The sequence below is a fragment of the Centropristis striata genome, chromosome 7, assembly GCF_030273125.1.
Source record: "Centropristis striata isolate RG_2023a ecotype Rhode Island chromosome 7, C.striata_1.0, whole genome shotgun sequence".
Taxonomy (NCBI): domain Eukaryota; kingdom Metazoa; phylum Chordata; class Actinopteri; order Perciformes; family Serranidae; genus Centropristis; species Centropristis striata.
Window position 1 is genome coordinate 28685964 of NC_081523.1, and position 18785 is coordinate 28704748.

The window sequence follows — 18785 nt, forward strand, 5'->3', positions numbered from 1 at the left end:
GTCACCCTGCAGGATCTTCCTATCCCTGATGTAGGGGGATTAATAAGGCTGATCTAGGCACTTGCGCTCCAAAGACTTAGAGAGGAGATCGCAGAGATCAGAGATATTTTACTCTGGCATGGCTCAGCGCCTGCAGCATCATCGCAGTTTTATCTACTGACGTCAGCCATACAGTAGCAGTCGTTGAGGATTAGTGAGCTATAGTGCCTCTGAAGGAGGATATGAGGTTAGAGTGGTGCTATTATCACTAGTTTGAGGATCTTCTAGTGGTTTTAAAACAGAGATTCTCACGTGTTTCTATGCCACGGGCACCATTGTACTAGTGTATAACTGCATTATATATGAGGAAATTGAAATAGTTGAACTGAAATATAGAATTACAGTTGTTACTCTTATGTATTACAGCAAAGGTTCGCAATATTTTTTCAGCCAGACTTTCTTGTAAGACAGTATATAGTGGGGAACACTTCATGTATGTTCTTTGGAATAATTTGATATACCCAATTTTTTTACACTTCGGTAGTCTTAGGAATAATTTACTACATCCTAAAGTTATCTTTTGTGTACTGCAGGCCAGTGATTCTCTAAGTAGAGTTCGGGGACTCCCAGGGGTCCGTGGCAATCGGCCAGGAGGAGAAAATGTTCAGATTAATTAATTTAACTTATATTACATAACATATCTATTTAATTATTGTAATCTACATTATTTTATAGATTGTGTTCTACTGCAATCTAACAAGTATATAACTCTTTTTGCAGATCTGTTAAATACTTGTCTCATTTCTTTCTATTACATTTCTTTTGTGTTGTTCTTTCAAAAAAAATGCTATGCTAAGACTATTTCAAATTATGCCAAGGGACATCAGGCATGAGGGGGTCTCCAGTACATTCCCTGTCTTTCAAGGGGTCCTTGACTGAAAAAAGGTCGAGAGCCTCTGCAACAGGCAACAGTTTCTTTCATCTATAAATGTAACCGTAAAAGTGATTGATCATCATGTATCTCTTTCCCTTTGTCTCTCTCTCTCTCTCTGTCAGGCATCTAATCCCATCGACGTTGCAGGACGTCCTGGGGGAGTACCTCACACACTCCTACAGAAGGATCCACGGGTAAGCACCCAAACCGGTCTGCTCCTCCTCTGTGTCTTCTGGTGAAAGCCACACACAGACAGTATGTGTCCCAGAGAGATGTGAATGCATTTATTTGCATTATCTTTTTGAGACAAGTGCCTGGAAGTAAGGACACGGAAAGTCCCAGTGTGAGCCTCCCAACACTGGTGCTTTTTCAGCCTGCAGAACTGCACAATTTGGCTTCTTATCTATGTTGTTGATGATAATGATTGTTGTTTGTCCATACAGATAACAGATCCATTCAGGACATCTGTTAGGGTAAGTGGCTGCCTTGTCCATCTTTTCTTAAATGTTTCATCTCTCTGGCCAGGCCACAAAGTCTAAAACTGCAAATTCTTCAACAACTCCTGATCAAGGAAATTCAGGGTTTTGGCTGCATTTAAGGATAGCTTTGAGGTCTCTGTTGGGCTAAAGTCAGGGTTAGATTTTCTTAATCCGTTGCCTGGTTGAAAATTCTAAGTTCCCACTTTGTAGTTTGGCCAGAAAATCTCAATGCCAGAATCCATTTTTAGCTCCCTATATCAAAGCCAGCCGGCTAACCTCAGTTTCTCTCTAAATTTTTAGAAACCTGGCAAGTGGTGCGCAGTGCATGTCCAGATCGCATGGCAGATCTACCACCACCAGCAGAAAATGAAGGTGCGTGAGATGGATAATGATGTCTTACAGGAATCTTGCTGTCATGTAAAACCAGATACAATATAGGAATAACAGATGACTGGTTTCTCTGTATACTCAACCATAGATCAAAAATGTGTGGGGTGGTCCTGGAGAACGGGGGGAAAAACTTGATAAAGAGGAAGGTAATCCAGGCGCTTCATAATATAAGAAAAAATAACAACAACAAGGGCTTTAAAAAGAAACAGGTGTGACCTCACCTATGTGGAATCAACAGGCAATCACATGACCAAGATAATAACATGAAAGGTGAAACAAATTGATCAACTGAAAACATGAAATATGCCTATATAGGAGTATCCATTGTGTTTTTAAAAATATGTGTAATCTCATTTTATGTTATTTCAGTATTTTCAATTTGTTTTTTCACCTGTCATGGTATTATCCAGGTCATGTGATTGCCTCCTATTGGCTTATTATACTACATAGGTGAGACAACACCTGTGTTTGTTTAAAGTCCTTCAGTGGTCAAAATATTTTGTTTTTTAACTGATCAGCCACTACAATAAAGGCTTTTTCATTTCCATCCATGTTGTTTTGTCTTATAGTGCCTGGATTTGCTTCCTGTTTAATCAAATATTACTGGTTCTGAAAAAAATTAGGGCTGATCATGTCATAGTTGGATCTTTACATGTAAAGTAATTCATAATGCTGTTACTGGTTTTACAAAGACCATCTGGGTGGGAACAAGCAGATAACAATAAAGAAACAGAGTGCTGTTAAAGTTAATAACAATACAAAATCCAACAAAAATTGTGTCTTCTCCAAGACTCCAAGATTCTCAAAAATATAGTGAGACAGTTACACACTGCATGGCTAAAGAGAAAGAGGCAAAAAACAAAACACCACATTATTGCTCTAGGTGACAGAATAGTTAATAATAATTGATGATTTGAACACAGACAAAAAAATGCTTGTGTGAAAATACTCCTGTCACTGACAGAGGATGGCGTGGCCTTGCCATGGAGATCCTCTGCTAATGCCTCTGGCCCAGTGGTTTCAGTCCTTCTTGGGCTTTGAACTCCCGTTCCCAAGGATTTAGTGTCCCAAATCAGCTCACACGTGTTTGTTATAATACAGTTTGCCAGAATTGGAAACATGGAGCCATTGTTGACGTATCTGTCTTTCTCTGATCTCTCACCCAGTGAAACCGAGGATAAATCCCTCTCATTCTACTGTTGGAAATATTTGGTACTGTCATCCACCGACCTAATTTTCTTTGTCTGTCCCCCTTCTCCTTTTCTCTGCCTTTCTCCACTATAGCAAATGCAGCTGGATCCTCACAAACTAGACATGAATGGGAAGCTGGACCTGTTCAGTCGACCCCCAGCTCCAGGAGTCTTCCCAGGGTTTCCGTACCCTCATGACCTGGCACGACCCCTCTTCTCTTCCACAGGTCAGTAGGGTCTACTGGTAACCAATGCAGGGTGATGAACTGCTCCTTCCAAGACAAATTATTCAAAACACTTAAATTATACCATTCTCAATGCCATTTTGTCTTTATGCAAATTAGCATTTTTAGCCGCATGTCGTACTGTAATGAAATAGCATAGTTTTTTTCCTCCCATCATGTAATGTGCACTTAATTATAGTGCTTTTGTAGCAAATGTTTTGCCAGTAAAGGGAGTCAGATATGTCTATGAATATGGATGACTCTCGGTTAGGTAATTGACTGATTTGCCCTGCGTTGGAGGGCAACAGAGAGGCGAACGGCCTTTGACTGGTAATTATGCAGTGGTGTGTCAGAGGCACTGCTGTAATTGGTTCTTTCATTAACAATTCATGGAATATGGGTGATGGTAACAGTGTTTTGTGAAAGAGGCCAGCTTGTTGCACAGTCAGGAACTGACCTCAATAAGCAACTATAGACTCAAACACAAACATGCAGCAGCTGCAATAAAAGCAAAATACCAATGGCTAATTTGCTCAACAGCATTAATCAGCCATCTCTGGATACATGTATATTCAACAGGTTTGGGGTGCTTTTGCAGAAAAATACTTAACATTTGATCACAAATACATTTTCATTCCTAGCTAATGGTTTGGAAGTGAGAAAAATAAAAAAACAGGAGTTTTATGGCTTAAAGGTTTTTGAAATGGCAACGCCCACTCAGCCTTTACAAAGTGACACTGACGTAGGTTAGGACAATAAGCTCTGATAGCTGACACTAGTTGAGAAACTGTTAGCTGTGCTAAGTTTGAAAAATCACAGCACAAAGTACACTGCACAGTAACACAAACAGACAAGCCAAACAAAGTGACAGATGTTCAACCAGCAACTCTTATGTTCTGCTAGTTAAAATAGAAAGCAAAGATAATGTCTTCATTCATTGGATTGTTTTAAGCTGTTTTAATACTTATTTCCCTTCCTTCGCCTGAAAGAAAAAAAGAAAAAATAATTTTAGTCCTATTTAGAACACAAGGCAGTGGTACACTTCAGCCTCTTGTGACTGAAATTAGTATTACAAAAAAAACACTTGATAATCCTTCAGGGGTGAAAATAAATTTGCTAGAACTTTTCCTTTCATGTGTTCATAAGTCTAAGTCTGATTCAGATCAGACTTAGAAAATGAATAAGAGAATTGTGTTTCCTCACTTGCCTTTCAGGGCTTTCGTAAAGGGGTCAGATTTGTGATTGTTTTTGATGGAGAATAATTTCAGTTTGTCTCCGTATTGCTAGTTAGAGAATGTATGTCTGACTTGATAATAATAACACTGTTTTGTCCTCTCCACTCTGATAGGCTCCGGTCACCCTGCTCCCTCTCCATACGGCCATGTCCCACACCCCAGCGGCTTCCTGCCTCCTAGCCATTTGGCAGGTAAGTGTAAGTAACCCCATGTTCAATTTTTTTATACATTAATCTCCTCTTTCTCTCCCTCTCTCTCTCTCTCTCTCTCTCTCTCTCTCTCTCTCTCTCTCTCTCTCTCTCTCCCTCTCTCTCTTTACACTCATGTGTTAAACACATTACAAGCCACCAGGGTGTAATTTAAAGCCTAGATATTTCTAGTTTCTGATCTCAGGTTAATTTTAAGGTTAATATGGAGTCCAGTTGGCCACTGTAGTCAGTCAGTGGGGGCACTTGTCATATAATCAGACTGTATGATTCATAAAAACTGCCTTAAATAACTCTGCCTGGGGTCATGAAAAGACTAAGCTAGCCTAGCATTCAGTCTCCTTCTGTGTTTGGACAAACTGCAGCAGCATATATGACACTATTTTTATATGCTTGCAAAGTTATTCATAGTAGGAATGGAAGGTAGTTAATGTTGGATTTATTTTGTGCATTTATTTATTTATTTGTGCTTCGATTAATTTTCCACCATTCTATCTGAGACACAAGTTGATTTCATGGAATAAGCCCTCGAGTCAATCCATTTTGAGCTTATGAATACGTGATGCACTGAGGAGGAAGATTTAACGAACAAAATTTTCCTGTCCAGGGAATTCATGTGTGAGGCAGAGGAGATTTCTTAATTGTTGTCTTTTCTAATATATTAACAAGCCCCAGAGCTGAAAATCCTTAAACCCTAATCTGTTGATAAGTCCTGCATTTCCTGATGGATTTTTGCTGAATTAAAATGGGACTGCAAATTATCAGTTGATGAATGTTGCTCACTGACTTCTCAGGGTAAATGTTTGTGTTATTCCTATAAATTTAAGGCTCTAGTCTGTGTCAGTGGAGCCCATAAGACACTGATTCTCCAGTTAAGTCATTGTGGTCCGTCTAGCCTAATTTTGCAGCTTCTAATTCCCCTTCCTACCACTATTGTCTATTTTCAGCTCAGCTCCAACAACTCCATAATAATTTCCCCATGAAGCTTCCACTAGCCCCAGCAGAGTCAGGGACGCTCCACTCCAGTTAGTGGAAGTGAATCCAGCATCCAGTCGACCTGGCTACTGCAGGATTACCAGGCAGAGAGCTAGGGTGGCAGCGCTAAAAAAAAACCACAGCTCGCTTGTAAGAGAAAAGCCGAGTGGAACGGGTTGGTGTTGGGGTGAGCACCGCTAGCCAGCCCCCCCCTTTTGCTAATCCCTGTTTGGCATTTTACAGATCCTTTCAGTCGCTCCAGTTCCTATGGCGGCCTCGGCAACCTTTCAAGCAGTGCCTTCGGAGGATTAGGCAACCCCTCGCTTGGTAAGCGCTGGCCCCCTCTCCTCCTCCACCGCTCCCCTTTTCAATCTGGCCCCTGTGGCCAGTAACAGAACAGAGCAGGACAGGGTTAGACCACAGGGAGAGCCAGGAGGGGAGGAAGAAAAAAATCAAGACACTTAGCTCTAGTTTCTGTGTCTAAACAGCCCTAGCTCAGGGAGGCCCAACAAGGCAGCACAACACAGCACAGCAAACCTCCTCCCTGCCTCCACTTCATCCACCAACCATGTCCCCAACAGTCTGGCTTTAATCTGGCTGCGCTGCTGCCAACAGGCACTCTCAGGTCCGCTGTTTGGTGGCAATTCATCTATTAATTATTTGACAAGCCCCTTCTGCACCACTATGGAGGGCTTTCTCTTTCCCCCCGCCACCTTCTCTCTATGCCTTTCTCTCTTTCTCTTCATCCCTCCTATTTTTGTGTGCCAAATCGGTCACCCTGTTGTGCAAATGGATGTGATTGGAATAGACATGCTGTGGAATGCTAAGGTCTCCCTTGGCTTTTCACAGCCCTCAACTCCAGAGGGCAAGTGAGTCTCCCCTGTTCATCCAGTGCAAAAAGGGAGGGGGGAGAAGCCCTATAGTCCAAAAGCAAATGAGTAGTTTTTTTTCTCTGGTGGGGGGAGCCATTAACCTCTAACTCTTTCAAACAGCTTCAGTGAGAGAACCTCCAGAGACAAAGACAAAAGCAGCTTTTGTTGTTGAGTCTTTCTCATCTTATGTGTCCTCAAGAAGGTTTTGTGCCCAATTAACTTACAGTGGGTCCCACGCCTGTCTCTCCCCCCCACCCTTCCCTCCAGGGTCCAACAGCATGTTTGGCACCAAGGAGGGGCCAGGAGGACTGCCCACATTTGGCAGCCCCCACCACGACACCTGGAACAGGCTTCGACGCACGCCGCCATCTTTCCCAACCCCGCCACAGTGGCCCAAAACCGCAGATGCTGAGAGAAGCAGCTCAGCCAACAGCCATGAGAGAGAGCGAGAGAGGGAACGGGAAAGAGAAAGAGAAAGGGAGAGGGAGAGAGAAAAAAGAGACTCGTCTATCGGTAAAGAAGAGAAGGATAAGGACAGGTGAGTTCAAGCAGAAATAAATTCACTTTTGCTTTCTCTGTACTTCTTGGTTAGTATTTGTAAGATAGTAGTTATTTTTGCTGTCATCACAATTCAAGATTTGACCGTAGGATTGGGCAAAAAATCGTCTATACCAATGTAGGTCATTCATATATCAATAATGAGATTTATATCATGTTTTCTGGTAATTCAATACATTAATAGTCTATATGAAATAACCACATGGTGAAGTGTATTTTTGTAAAGTCTATACTACATGTTAGCAAAACAGCGACTCATGGTTCTATGGTTCTAAGTTTGGCAACTTCTAGCGACTTATTTTTTTAACTTTGTCTCGATAGTTATCTTTTTAGAGTGTAATTACAAAGAAAAATATAGAGATTGCAGGATTGAAAAGGAAGAAAATGCAATAAAAAGTGAACAGAACAGAGGAAAAAGTCTACAGTCCATTTAGACAACATTGCTTTGTATACCGTCCTTTTTGGATCAATATATTGATCAATTTCCCCAGCCTTCTGCAGAATAATCCTCTTTCATTTTTAAACTATATGGTTATCCATCATTAGGATAGTATCTATAATGTTCAGCCATTATTTGTAATCTGTTGCATCAGTCTTTCTTCAGTTCTTAGTTAAAGCCTTCTTTACAGCACAAGGAATATTATGTTTTGGTCTCCTACATGCACAGTTCCTTCTATATGTCCCACATATAGAGCCAAGATCGAAGGATTTCATAGCCCAATACCTTGCACAGAACAGAATGTATAACATTCCAGAGAGGTTTTATTTTTTTTAAATGCATGTGTGGTTTGGTTCAAAGTGGTTGGATTGTCTCCAATATGTTTGTTTAATATTCAGTTGGCTACTTTTAATTATGGTTGTGATGAAATAACAAATATACTTCTTCCTATGTGATTGTGTAGTGGTAGGGTGTATTTTGCACATATGGTACCACATCCTTTCTGGGATCTCTCTACTTAGTTCTCATTCCTATTTAAGATAGGCATTTTAATGTTGTTTTAAAGATGTGTACAGAGACATATCACCCAGCCCTAATGTCACCTGGGACTTTACTACCAAAGCATTAAGTAATTCCCCCCAAAAGGTAACAAATCTGATTATTTTACACACAACAAATAAAGAATAGTACCAAATTGTGTTTTAATATTTTTGTACTCAAATACATGATTACAATTCTAAAGACATGGCCACAGTGATGACCCCTTTCTAGCTAGCATTAGCATATGATATTCAAGATGAATCACCAAAACAGTTCTGGAGATTAAATTTTTTTTTTTTTTTTTAAAGTTGTACTGTCAGAGACAAAAAGAAAAGTGTGACAATTCTCCAGCCCATTAGTTGTATCTTTGGAAAATGAATTCAAAGATCCAACAAGGAAACAGACACAAATCAAACAGGTAACAAGCAGCTGAGAGAGAAGCTATCCATCACAAATTAGTTGGAAGGATCCCTGTGAACGATATTCTCACAAAACGTAGGTTATCTGCCAACATTCAAAGGCAGGAAGACAAGATATTAACCTGTAACTATGGATGTTATTGTGAAACTTTAATCAAGTTAAAGCATCCCTTAATACAAACATGATGCTTGTATTAACTGGCACTAACTAAAAAGCTTTATTGTGTCATTTCAGGGATTCTGTGGATCGTAATCGCCACTCCAACCGTTCATCTCCGGCCTCCGCACCAGTCAGCTACCAGATCAGCAGCCTGATTCGCTCAAACAGCCAGAATTCCTGCGATTCGGGTCGACATCACAGCGGCAGCGTAGATCGGGTCCGTGAGGCGGAGAAGGAGCTACTAGAGCGCCACAGAGAGTCTTCTACGCTGGGTGACGTGAAGGTGAAGGAGAGTCGCTCGCCAGGCAAGGAGATGCTGGAGAGAAGATCCTCAGAAGACTCCATCAAACCTGCCCAGCGTTCTCCCTCCCCGTACTCCAAGGCAGTGATCAATGAGCAGGGCATGAAGATGGCAGGTGGGCCCCCGCCTACACTCAAGGACAGCGAGAGGAAGGAGCCCCCACCTGCAGAGCTCCTCCACAAGGTGAAAAGTGACATGAAGATTAAGGAGGAGAGGAAGGAGGAGCAGGAGGTCATGGTGGTGAGTTCCGAGCCCGCCCCCCAACCACCATCCCAAAATCTCCCTGCTCCCATCAGCCAGCCTGTAAACCCGCACCACCACCATCCACCTTTGTCCCACCAGCCCCCTCTCCCCTCACCACGCAGCAGTGACATTCCAGCACCTGGCCTACATGGTGTCCCCATGGCGCACTCTCTGCCCCTTTCCATGAGTGCCATGCCCCAGATGGGCAGCCTCAACGTGCTAGACCGGGCACGCATGGCTCCCTTTATGGGAGTGAGCCCTCTGGCGGGAAGAGAACGCCTGCCCCACCCGGCCTTCCCCTGGGACCCTCTCAGAGAGGCCTACCGCAGTCTGGATCTGCAAAGGCGCATGGACTTCCAGCTCAGGGCAGAGCAAGGACATCGCTTCCCCAGTATGTACGAACAGGAGCGAGCCTACCGCGAACGGGAGGCTCACGACTACTCGCATCACGAGCACCTGTTGGAGGTGCGCAGGGAGCACGAGAGGATGAGACAACAGGCGGAGGAGAGGGAGCGCCTTCACCTGAGGGAGGAGCTGGACAGAGCACGCCTCCATCAGCTGCACCAGTCCCCCATGGAGGGCCATCTACCCCACATGCCCCCATTTATGCCCCACCTAGGGGGCATGCCCTACCCTAGACTCAGCCCCTCAACAGGACATAACGGCCCTCTGAACAGAACACCCCCTACCGCTGCACTCAGTGCGCCCCCGCCCCTCGTGCCAGCTGGCAGTGCCAGGCCAACGTCACCCAGGAGGACTACCCCCCTCACCACCCAGGACCCACGGGACTACTCCCCATCTCGCAACCCCAAAGAGGTAGAGGCTCGGTAGCTTCTTAGAAAAGTGCACAAAGGCTTAGCAGACGCACTCACTATTTCCCACCCCCCAAATCTAAAATCTTCTTGTGAACAAAATGCACTGCTCTTCACCAGAGAAGAGCAAAACTCCCTAAGGGAAAGGGTATGATTGTACAAAGTAAAGGTGTGTAAGGCTGATTAAGCACATGCCATGACTTTATTTTTCGTGGACTGAAGGTTGAATTGTCGGTAAAGAGAACATAAATATGTGTATGTTTATATCCGACTTAAATATTTGATAATTATTAATATATTAATCAAATACCTTTTTTCAGCTTTGTGCGAAAAGAGAGGTCCTGAAATGAGTTTGTACATTTCCTATCCTTGTTCCATGTATAGATATCATTTCTATGAATTTTATGTATTTTGTGCGTTAGTCACACCTTTTACAATATTTATCCCAGTTGATTGTGAGACATATCCATTATGACCCACTGTAAAGACTGGATTTGGCTTCAACCTTCAGTAATTTAACCTCATGGTACCAGGATATCCTCAATGACGACAATGTACAAAGTTACATTACCAATTTGTTTTGTTCATTTGTTTTGCCTTTGAGATATGCAGATAAATATATATTATGAGGTCTTTGTTCAGTCTCTGTAAAGAAAACCGATGTAAATAACTTGTTGATATTCCTTCGCTGCAAAATTACTGTGTAAATTTATTAGTCTTTTTAACCATTTCTAGAAAAACAAAATTAAATGAAACATGGGGAGTCACTTCCCTGTTGAATATGATGGCAACAGACAAGTCTGGCCAACGGACAGGAAATATGACAGGAGGGTGTTGTAAAGGGGGCCTGGAAGGATCATCTGCAATCTATGCAAAGCAGCACACAGCACCCTGATGAAGAGATCACCCAGAGGGAGCAGACGATACTGGTGAGACCGAGAGGAACTTGGATTAACATGTGTTAATAAATAATGATGGGATTATTCATAGACTTCCAAGTCAAAAACTGGACCAGCCCCGGACAGAAAAGAAGGACACTTTTTAGTGGGCGGCAAAAGGACTTTCTCTGTCAACCTTGTGGTGTTGTGCAGTTGTTTTTCTTAGACTCTTGTATACAAAACAAGTAGAGTTTTAGGCGTGCAAAAAAATGAAAATGAACATTCTTGGTTTAAAATGTACGGAATAAAGTTTGGACCTAATGTCATACATTTGTTGCTTGTCTTTTCATCTTGGCACTCATTGTCAGTGCAGTACTGAATTTGTCTGTAAGCCAAACCTACTGAGTGGAATGTTGATGTGAGGTTGATAGGTTTGCCAATAACGCTTGTGCCTCAGTTTTCAGCATTTGGAGTATTTGCTCATCTGATATCAAGCTATTACTTTGAAATCATAAAGGCAACAGACTTGGCCAGCAGAGTAGCCTAAGTCATAAGATCATTTGACCATAATCTGTCATACATGGGCTGCGAAGCTCTTCAGAGGGGATCGATGAGATTGGGCCAAAGCAATACAGGGAGGGACTAATAGGACATTGATTTTGTATGAAAGCAGGTTTTGAGTGTTTGTGTTGCAGGTAACCGGTATTGACTGGCAGCCCAGCCGCATATTGACCCACAGTCTGGACTCATTAAGAGGAGCAATGCCGGAGGAGAGGCTTCTCTCTCTTCTCATAAGCCCCCCCTCTCCTCATGCACACCACTCATCTGCTTTTCTAATGAGGCCGGAAGGCGCTCTGGAGTGGGCCGCGCAGGGAGCCCTGAGGCGCCCCATCCTCTTATTGACAAGACCTCGGCAGTGCTTGCCGCCTGTCCAGAGACGGCCAATTCATCCTGATAATGCCCCGACTACTCATCTCGCTGCTGTGTGCCGTGAGACACACCAATCCTGTCCCATGGTATCAGCCCGTAATGACAGCGTGGATCAAACCGTGGCCAGGTCATTAGGGGATGTTATTGAAAATCAATGGCGCTCCTGTGTCTCACACACTCCAGCAGGGTTTTTTAAAAAGCCTCCTTGAAAAGACTGTTTGCTAGAATGGGGCTGGTGTATTGGGAAGACTTAAATCACTATCACTTTCAATTTAGGCTCCTGGTAATTGAGCCACATATTCCTCAGACGGGTAGCATCTGTCAGTGGCCAGCTTCACTTTAGCGCTGTGTGCTTTTAGTCCTAATCATCTAGTCAACAACAGGTACTTAACCCCTGTACTTGTTACCGCATAGTGATTTTTCCTGTAACTATTATTTACCAAGCAAGCTTTGGGAGGAGAAAAACACACACCTTACATTTTCCCCCGACTCAATCACTCTGTCCTGTGCTCTATCCATTTTACGGCTGAGTGTGGAACGGCCCTCCGGAGATGAAAAGCTCCATCAATTTCACTCATCGTCTGGCAAGGTCAATTTATTTCAGCACACAGTCCATCATCAGATGGGAATCAATTGACACATTGCCTAGCATATCCAACCCAAGGTGGGTTATTACAGCTTCTGCAATTGTCAGCTTTTTTCCACAGCTATTCTTTACATGTCCAGGCCTTTTTCTTTTTTTGTTGCCATGATTGTTTATGATTTTCTATATTTACTTGTTCATAATGTCGAACAAATTTCCTATTTGATGTAACATTGTTACAGTGACAGGGCCCGATGTAACAGCTTGTCAAAAAAGCGACTATGATACAAGATTGAGCATTTTTTTCCACATTTCTCCACTATAATCCCAATTAATAGGATACGGTGGTATCTGAGGTAAGACATTGTTTTATTGTTTCACTAATCCTCTTCATTTATCTGTGAGAAACCTCAATGCAGAGGGTTTAGGATTGAATTTTCATGGTCTCAAATACCTCCAAAAAGTGCTTGGCACAGAGCTCACCCCAGATTCAGCGAACACTGGAACAGGCCTAAGGGGCTTTTATAGAGCACAATGGCAGCTAATAACACAGTGCCAAGCTAATAAGATGGGCAACAAATGAATGGTTCGGCCCAAGCTCCTTTTCTCTCTTGCTCACTCTTCCCCCGCTGATAAAACATGTATGAAAGCGTTTTTGAGCCGCTATGTAGTTGCTCCCTAGACTTTTCCCCCAGCGAGAGTTAATGCATTAGTTCCCATTTGAAAGCTGTTTTGAAATGGAGATTGGTAATGAGACGGGAGGCCCCCTCCATGATCACATTTGGATTGCTGGGGCCTCCGCTGGGCCTGGTGATTTGGGAGACGGTGGCTCTGCTCGGAGTTCAAGCCCATCTCTCTGCGGGGGTTAGCAAACCCTGACGAGGGCCATTCTAAACCACTAAACTATATCTGAACTGCGAACTGAGGGAGAGAGCACCGAGTCAAGGACTTTGGCTGCGGATCCCTGCCGCAGTGCTCTTTGTAGACTGCATGTTGTTTTGACCACCTAAAAAGGCTAGTAGCATACATCCTTCCATGTTGCTATCTTTTTTTAGCCCTCAATGTCAACAGAGCGGCAGCTGACAGAAACCAGGCCAGTCAGCGGTTAAGGAGCTGACTTGGAAACAGCCAAATGGTGTGAATTCCAGACCCTAGTGACAAAGTGCTGTCTAATGTCTTTGCACCTCTGGACCTATGACAAATATTCCGGCTGTCTCACACCACCACCAATATGGCTGTACAAGGAGAGCTGCCAATGCAGTCTTGGAGAAAGCATATACTGTAAATCACTGACAGAGGAACCTCAGAGAGCATGTGAGACAGGGAGGAGTAGAGGAGAATTAAGGGAGATGGAAAAAAAGGAGGTCCAGAACAGTCAGCAGCCAAAATAGGTTTTCCACTTTGATTCAATTTTGAGGATTTTTCCAGCCTTCAGTGGAACCTCACAATCTCCCACACTGGCCATATTATGTACACAAGCCATAAAAAATGAATAACATTTATGCAGCTGGGTGCATCTGGCAGCAATAGTCCTCTCATTCAGGGACCCACAGGATGGCACCGTGCCGCCACACCACCCTCTCTGTTCTATGTATGGGCACTAGACAAGAGAAGACTTAGGGGAGGGGTGGGTGGTGTAAAGGGAGGCTCTCAAATGCTTCGAATGAGTTTAAAAAAATAAAAGATTTCAAGGCAAATGGAGGCCATACGTGGCTCGTCCAATTTGGCACAGCCAACGCGCATGATTAGCCGTAGAGACGTTAATCAAAAGTGGCTCAGTATTTGAAGGGGCGGTGAGAGGCACTGCCAGCTGGTGACAACATGGCTTGTGTGCACGGGCCAAGAGTGAAGTTTATTTGAATATGGATCTTGCCGTGACCGTATTTCTCCAGAGCTCAGTTAGCAGAGCGTTCCTTGGCTCATCACTGGGATCGCCTCAGAGCCGCTTGGCATCCGGGAAGGCGGAAGTTTTTCCAAGCCGCAGAATGAGAATTACGATTTAGTCCATCCCCTCTGGTGGTGTGGGCATATTCATAAGCATTTATTCAGTTTGACGCTGGCAGAGACGCAACACCTAGTTCTTGGCGTCCATGTGTGAGGATTTCCTTTCCAATATGAAATTATGAAATTGACAAAAAGGTTGTTTTTACAGCCTATGAATTAATAACACATTTAAAAATAAAACATCCTATCTTTCCACATTAAACCATGTGAGCCCTCTACTGAAAACACAGAGCTTAAATATAAAACTGTCAGTGTTGCCTAAGAGCCAGGGCTCAAGTTGGGATAAGACCACCAGGACTCTAAACCAGCAACAGCACAGCATCAGTATTCAGCTTTGATGAGTAATCGGGTGGTTTCTGTTTGGTATCATTTGATAAATTACAGACTAATTGAGCTATGTTTTTAGCTTGTTGATAGCGTGAGGTTTGGGTTTGGTTGGCAGTAGTTTACAGATACTTTTACTTCTAGCATTATGACTGTTTATTCAAAATGTTCTGGATATGCCCTTATATTTTCAGATTCTAACAGCACATCACCGGCAGTCAGATCATATTCCACCACAACAAGCATAATCAACAGGAGCAAAGAAGCATGTTTGTGACGTTGATCAATGCGTGGACCAGCAGTAAAAGAGATTTGAGAGGGGAAAGTGAACATCTAAATCGAACTAAAAGTTTTAGCTAACACAAATGTTAGCTTAAACGTTACTCAGTAAGTGATAAATAAGGAAAATAATTCAGATCTATGAGAAAAAATTACCCTACTTGTCACTTCATTTATTTTCTCAGTAGGCACTTTTCTTATGCACTTTTTATGGTCTCAATCGCTAGTTTCAACTGATGTTAATTTTTTAAGGGTAGGCTATGCTCTAGAGCGTGGCTACCTTGTGATTGGCAACCTGATGGGATAGATTCGTAATTAAAATGCATATCCATGGCACTGGGTACATTTAAAGTACAGAGTAGTAAAGAGTTTCTTTTAGTTTACCTTGAATTATTGAAGCTACTTTATTAGCAGCGAATTCGCACAGCATAGCCCGAAGCCAGTGCAGTCAAGAAGCCGGCATAGGTGGGCATGTAAGGTGTCCTCGGGTTCTCAGTCAGATCAACCTTCTTGTCCAAATATGGTCACTTTGGGCCCCTAAAAAAATATGGTGATGGCCAAAATGCTTCAAACTGTAGTCCAATGGGTGACATCACAGCGGCTACATCCATTTCTTTTATACAGTCTGTATTAAATACTAGCCACGTCATTAATGATGAGTCAGTAACTTTTGATTTTATTTTAATAATTTTGATCACTAGAGCAAGCTTCATAATTGTCACTTGCACAGTAAGAAATATTTGATATGGTCCTTTTGCTGCTTACATTTGGATCAGATAGTAAATTATATTCCAAGATAGCTCTAGGTTGTCCAGGATTACTAATGGGTAAATACAGGCCACTTATATTATCTCCCTCAGTCCTTTTTCATTTTGGTGAAAGTTAGGATTTTAAGCTCCATATTGATTATATGGGATATGGGAACTTGAAACTTTATTTCATTTCAGTTTTTTTAATGAAATCCTGCATACTTTACCTTTCTAAACAATGTGTCATACATCAGACTCCTGTCATTCATCACCGATGGCCCACTCGAAGTGTGTGGCAGTGTCTAAATCTAGAGACAAGCCCTTTGCCTGCATTTTCTCCATCCTTTCAATTTTGCTCTGTTGAAGATGTTTCTCAGTGTCATCCATTTGGGCACAAAGCTATGAAAATAGCAGACACAGCACAGAAAAAACATGTAAGCTAGTTCCATAACGTGAGTGAATCTGGGGTTTGCTTTTAGTTTCATTGAGCCGGGGAGGAGGGGCCAAGTTTGGACGTTGTGTTTACAAACAGTAAGTGACAATTCCTATGTTATTAAGATTTCAAAATACTCAAATTACTTTATATTATTAAATGGGTATATATTAATTAATTCATTGTGTGACGTCATTGTTTTGATGCATATTGGATTCTAACTGCTTCTTTCAACCCAGGAAGGTCCATGCTGCTGTGCACAGAATGGACTGCATTCATGTCATCAACAAGTTATAACCCTCACTCACAAAATAGCAAAGGCGGCTATAATAAGGCGGAAAAGGGCAGGGGGATCATATTCTTCATGAGACTGGCTTTGACAGGGCTTCTCAGCATTCCAGGCCTAGCTTTACCCTCGTCTCATGCTTCTTTGGAAATTTGTCTGGCAGCAAACATGCTTTGAAAGGCTCTTATCTCCTATCTGGGCAGGAGCTCCAGCACCAAGATAACAAACCCCATCTTATCTCGCTGTGTTCGTTAATGTCACAGCTTAAGGGGCTTGTTCTTCCACTTGCAATGGGGCTTGCAGAGCGGATTGTTTGCAGATTAGTCAACACAGGCCTCTGGAGGTCTTGGAGCGCGTTCAAAATGCTTGTCTTGTCCCACAGACGTTCTTGTATGCGCACATTGGCGGTTTGGCTGCCTCCTGCTTTTTCCCTGTGTCAAATGGCAGGAGTACCACACAATGGTTGGTAGGCATCATTACACACGGTGAGATCCGCAGTAATACTTATCACATCAGACATGCCTGTCATGCAAGCCAAAACAAAAATGTGCATGATAGCCTCCCAAGGCCAACTATGTTGTTAGATTTTTTTGGAGATGACTAGTTATTATTCTGTTGCTGATTAGCACAGAGCCTTAATCAGTGATACATTCTGAAAAAAACATTTATTGGAGCCTACAGGAAAACATTCAGTCTGCAATATTTCATGTATTTTGTCCAGTCTGTGTGGCCAGTTCCAGATTCATGATCATCCCTTTGTGACACAAGAGACCAGGCAAAGCTCCATTGACTTCAGCCATCTGGCTATCACACACAACCCTTGGCTACACAGTGGCTCACTCAGCGATTGATTGGGGTGTTGAAGGCCAGCTATTTAACACATCAGAACAACAAGTACTGCTATCAAGCTGGCCCTTCTCATGCCTCGTTTCTGTGCCGCCCAAGAATGTCTCTTATCTCTTCCCTTCTGCTTGTTGGTTTAAGCCAGACAGCATATGCCCACATTCCCCCTGTAATACACCGTTGTGCTTTTGGTGCAACCCTGACAGTCAGACAGGTTGCAACTGAGATCTGATGGGGGATATAACCCATGTGTTGGTGGGTAAGAAGCAGGCCTTTAAAAAAAAAAAAAATCTGCTTCCGTATTGCAGCCTCTGGGAGGAAAAAAAACATTTTCCTCCCAACAACATGCTCTCCTGTTGTTGCACCAAAAGACTGACAGATGAAAATAAAGCCCTGTGTTCCATATCATTAAATCCCGCTCTCTTGCACCTGATTACATTCTTATTAGTGCCTCCATTCTTCTCCCATTATTGTTACTTCTAGTGAAACAGGCCTGATAATGCGCACTCACTCACTAGATGCACAACCTGCTCATTCCCATCTCTGATTCTTTGTTGTCGGCGAATGGTTTTTAAATGAAAAGTGTGAGTGCGGTGTAATTATAATTCTGGGGGTATTATGAAATCAAATATCACAATGAACGTAATTTTATTTGCTTGTAATCTCTCTCACCCAGGCTAATAGGCATTTTCAAAGGGCACGCTCGGGGGGTTTAAACAGCGGACCATCTCTACATAGAATGGCTGCTCTGCTCTCTTGCTCCCCGACTCTGTTCTTTTGTCTTTGATATGCAGGCAAAGAGCTTGACAGTCTGGGAGACGTGGGAGATTTGTCGGCCTGTGATCTCCATGCCTCTCTGACAAATGAACGCCTTTGGCAGAGCTGCTGGAGGTACAGCTTCTCTGCCCTGCTGGAATCCTGATGAGACTACTCTGGAGCTGTTGGTAATGAAGTCAGGGCACAGGACCAAACTGCTGCCAGAAATGACCTTTAATCTACACACATGCAGGTCATTTGGCATGTGATGACTCCAAATTGCACATGTGCCATTACAGCCAGTACATTTTTCAGTGAGAAGATAGGCCAAACACACAATGTAAATGAATAGAAATGCATTTGTCACATTTAGACTAAAAATACTAATGCAATAGTCTATTATGCTTGTTATGGCAATAGCAAATAGACTACATTAAACACATATAAAAAGTACGATGTCTGTTTGTTTGTTTTTTATGATTAAGGGTCTAGGTGCTTTATGAATAATGTGAAAGTATAAAAAAAAGCTAAATTAAATGTACACAGCCATATTCAAAAACAGTGTCTTTAAACAGGCTGTCAGGACTTTTGTAAGGTTGTTATGTTACTACTACACTATATATATGTGTTTATAGAAAGTACCAATACAGTGGCGTTACAATCAATCCTCGGCTGCAATGAAGGTGCAGAGATGCCAAGAGCAAAGATGCAGACGACCTGGAAAAACTGACCAATCAGAGCAGATTAGGCTTTTTTTACTATAT

At 42.7% G+C, this 18785-nt stretch overlaps 1 protein-coding gene across 9 annotated transcripts in view; it reads left to right on the forward strand.

The window, feature by feature from the left end:
* The window catches only part of fbrsl1 (fibrosin-like 1), a 311901-nt gene extending 301220 nt beyond the window's left edge, over window positions 1-10681 (forward strand). For 6 of the 9 annotated variants that reach the window (XM_059336224.1, XM_059336226.1, XM_059336222.1 and 3 more), the window contains 8 exons: window positions 1036-1107; window positions 1357-1386; window positions 1693-1764; window positions 3067-3199; window positions 4545-4628; window positions 5856-5939; window positions 6752-7022; window positions 8676-10681. In XM_059336224.1, coding sequence (XP_059192207.1) covers window positions 1036-1107; window positions 1357-1386; window positions 1693-1764; window positions 3067-3199; window positions 4545-4628; window positions 5856-5939; window positions 6752-7022; window positions 8676-9975 — 2046 coding nt within the window. In that variant the 3' untranslated portion in view covers window positions 9976-10681. The remainder of the gene's footprint in view (window positions 1-1035; window positions 1108-1356; window positions 1387-1692; window positions 1765-3066; window positions 3200-4544; window positions 4629-5855; window positions 5940-6751; window positions 7023-8675) is intronic. The other 3 variants (XM_059336223.1, XM_059336228.1, XM_059336230.1) reach the window with 3 other exon arrangements.
* The last annotated feature ends 8104 nt before the right edge of the window (window positions 10682-18785 follow it).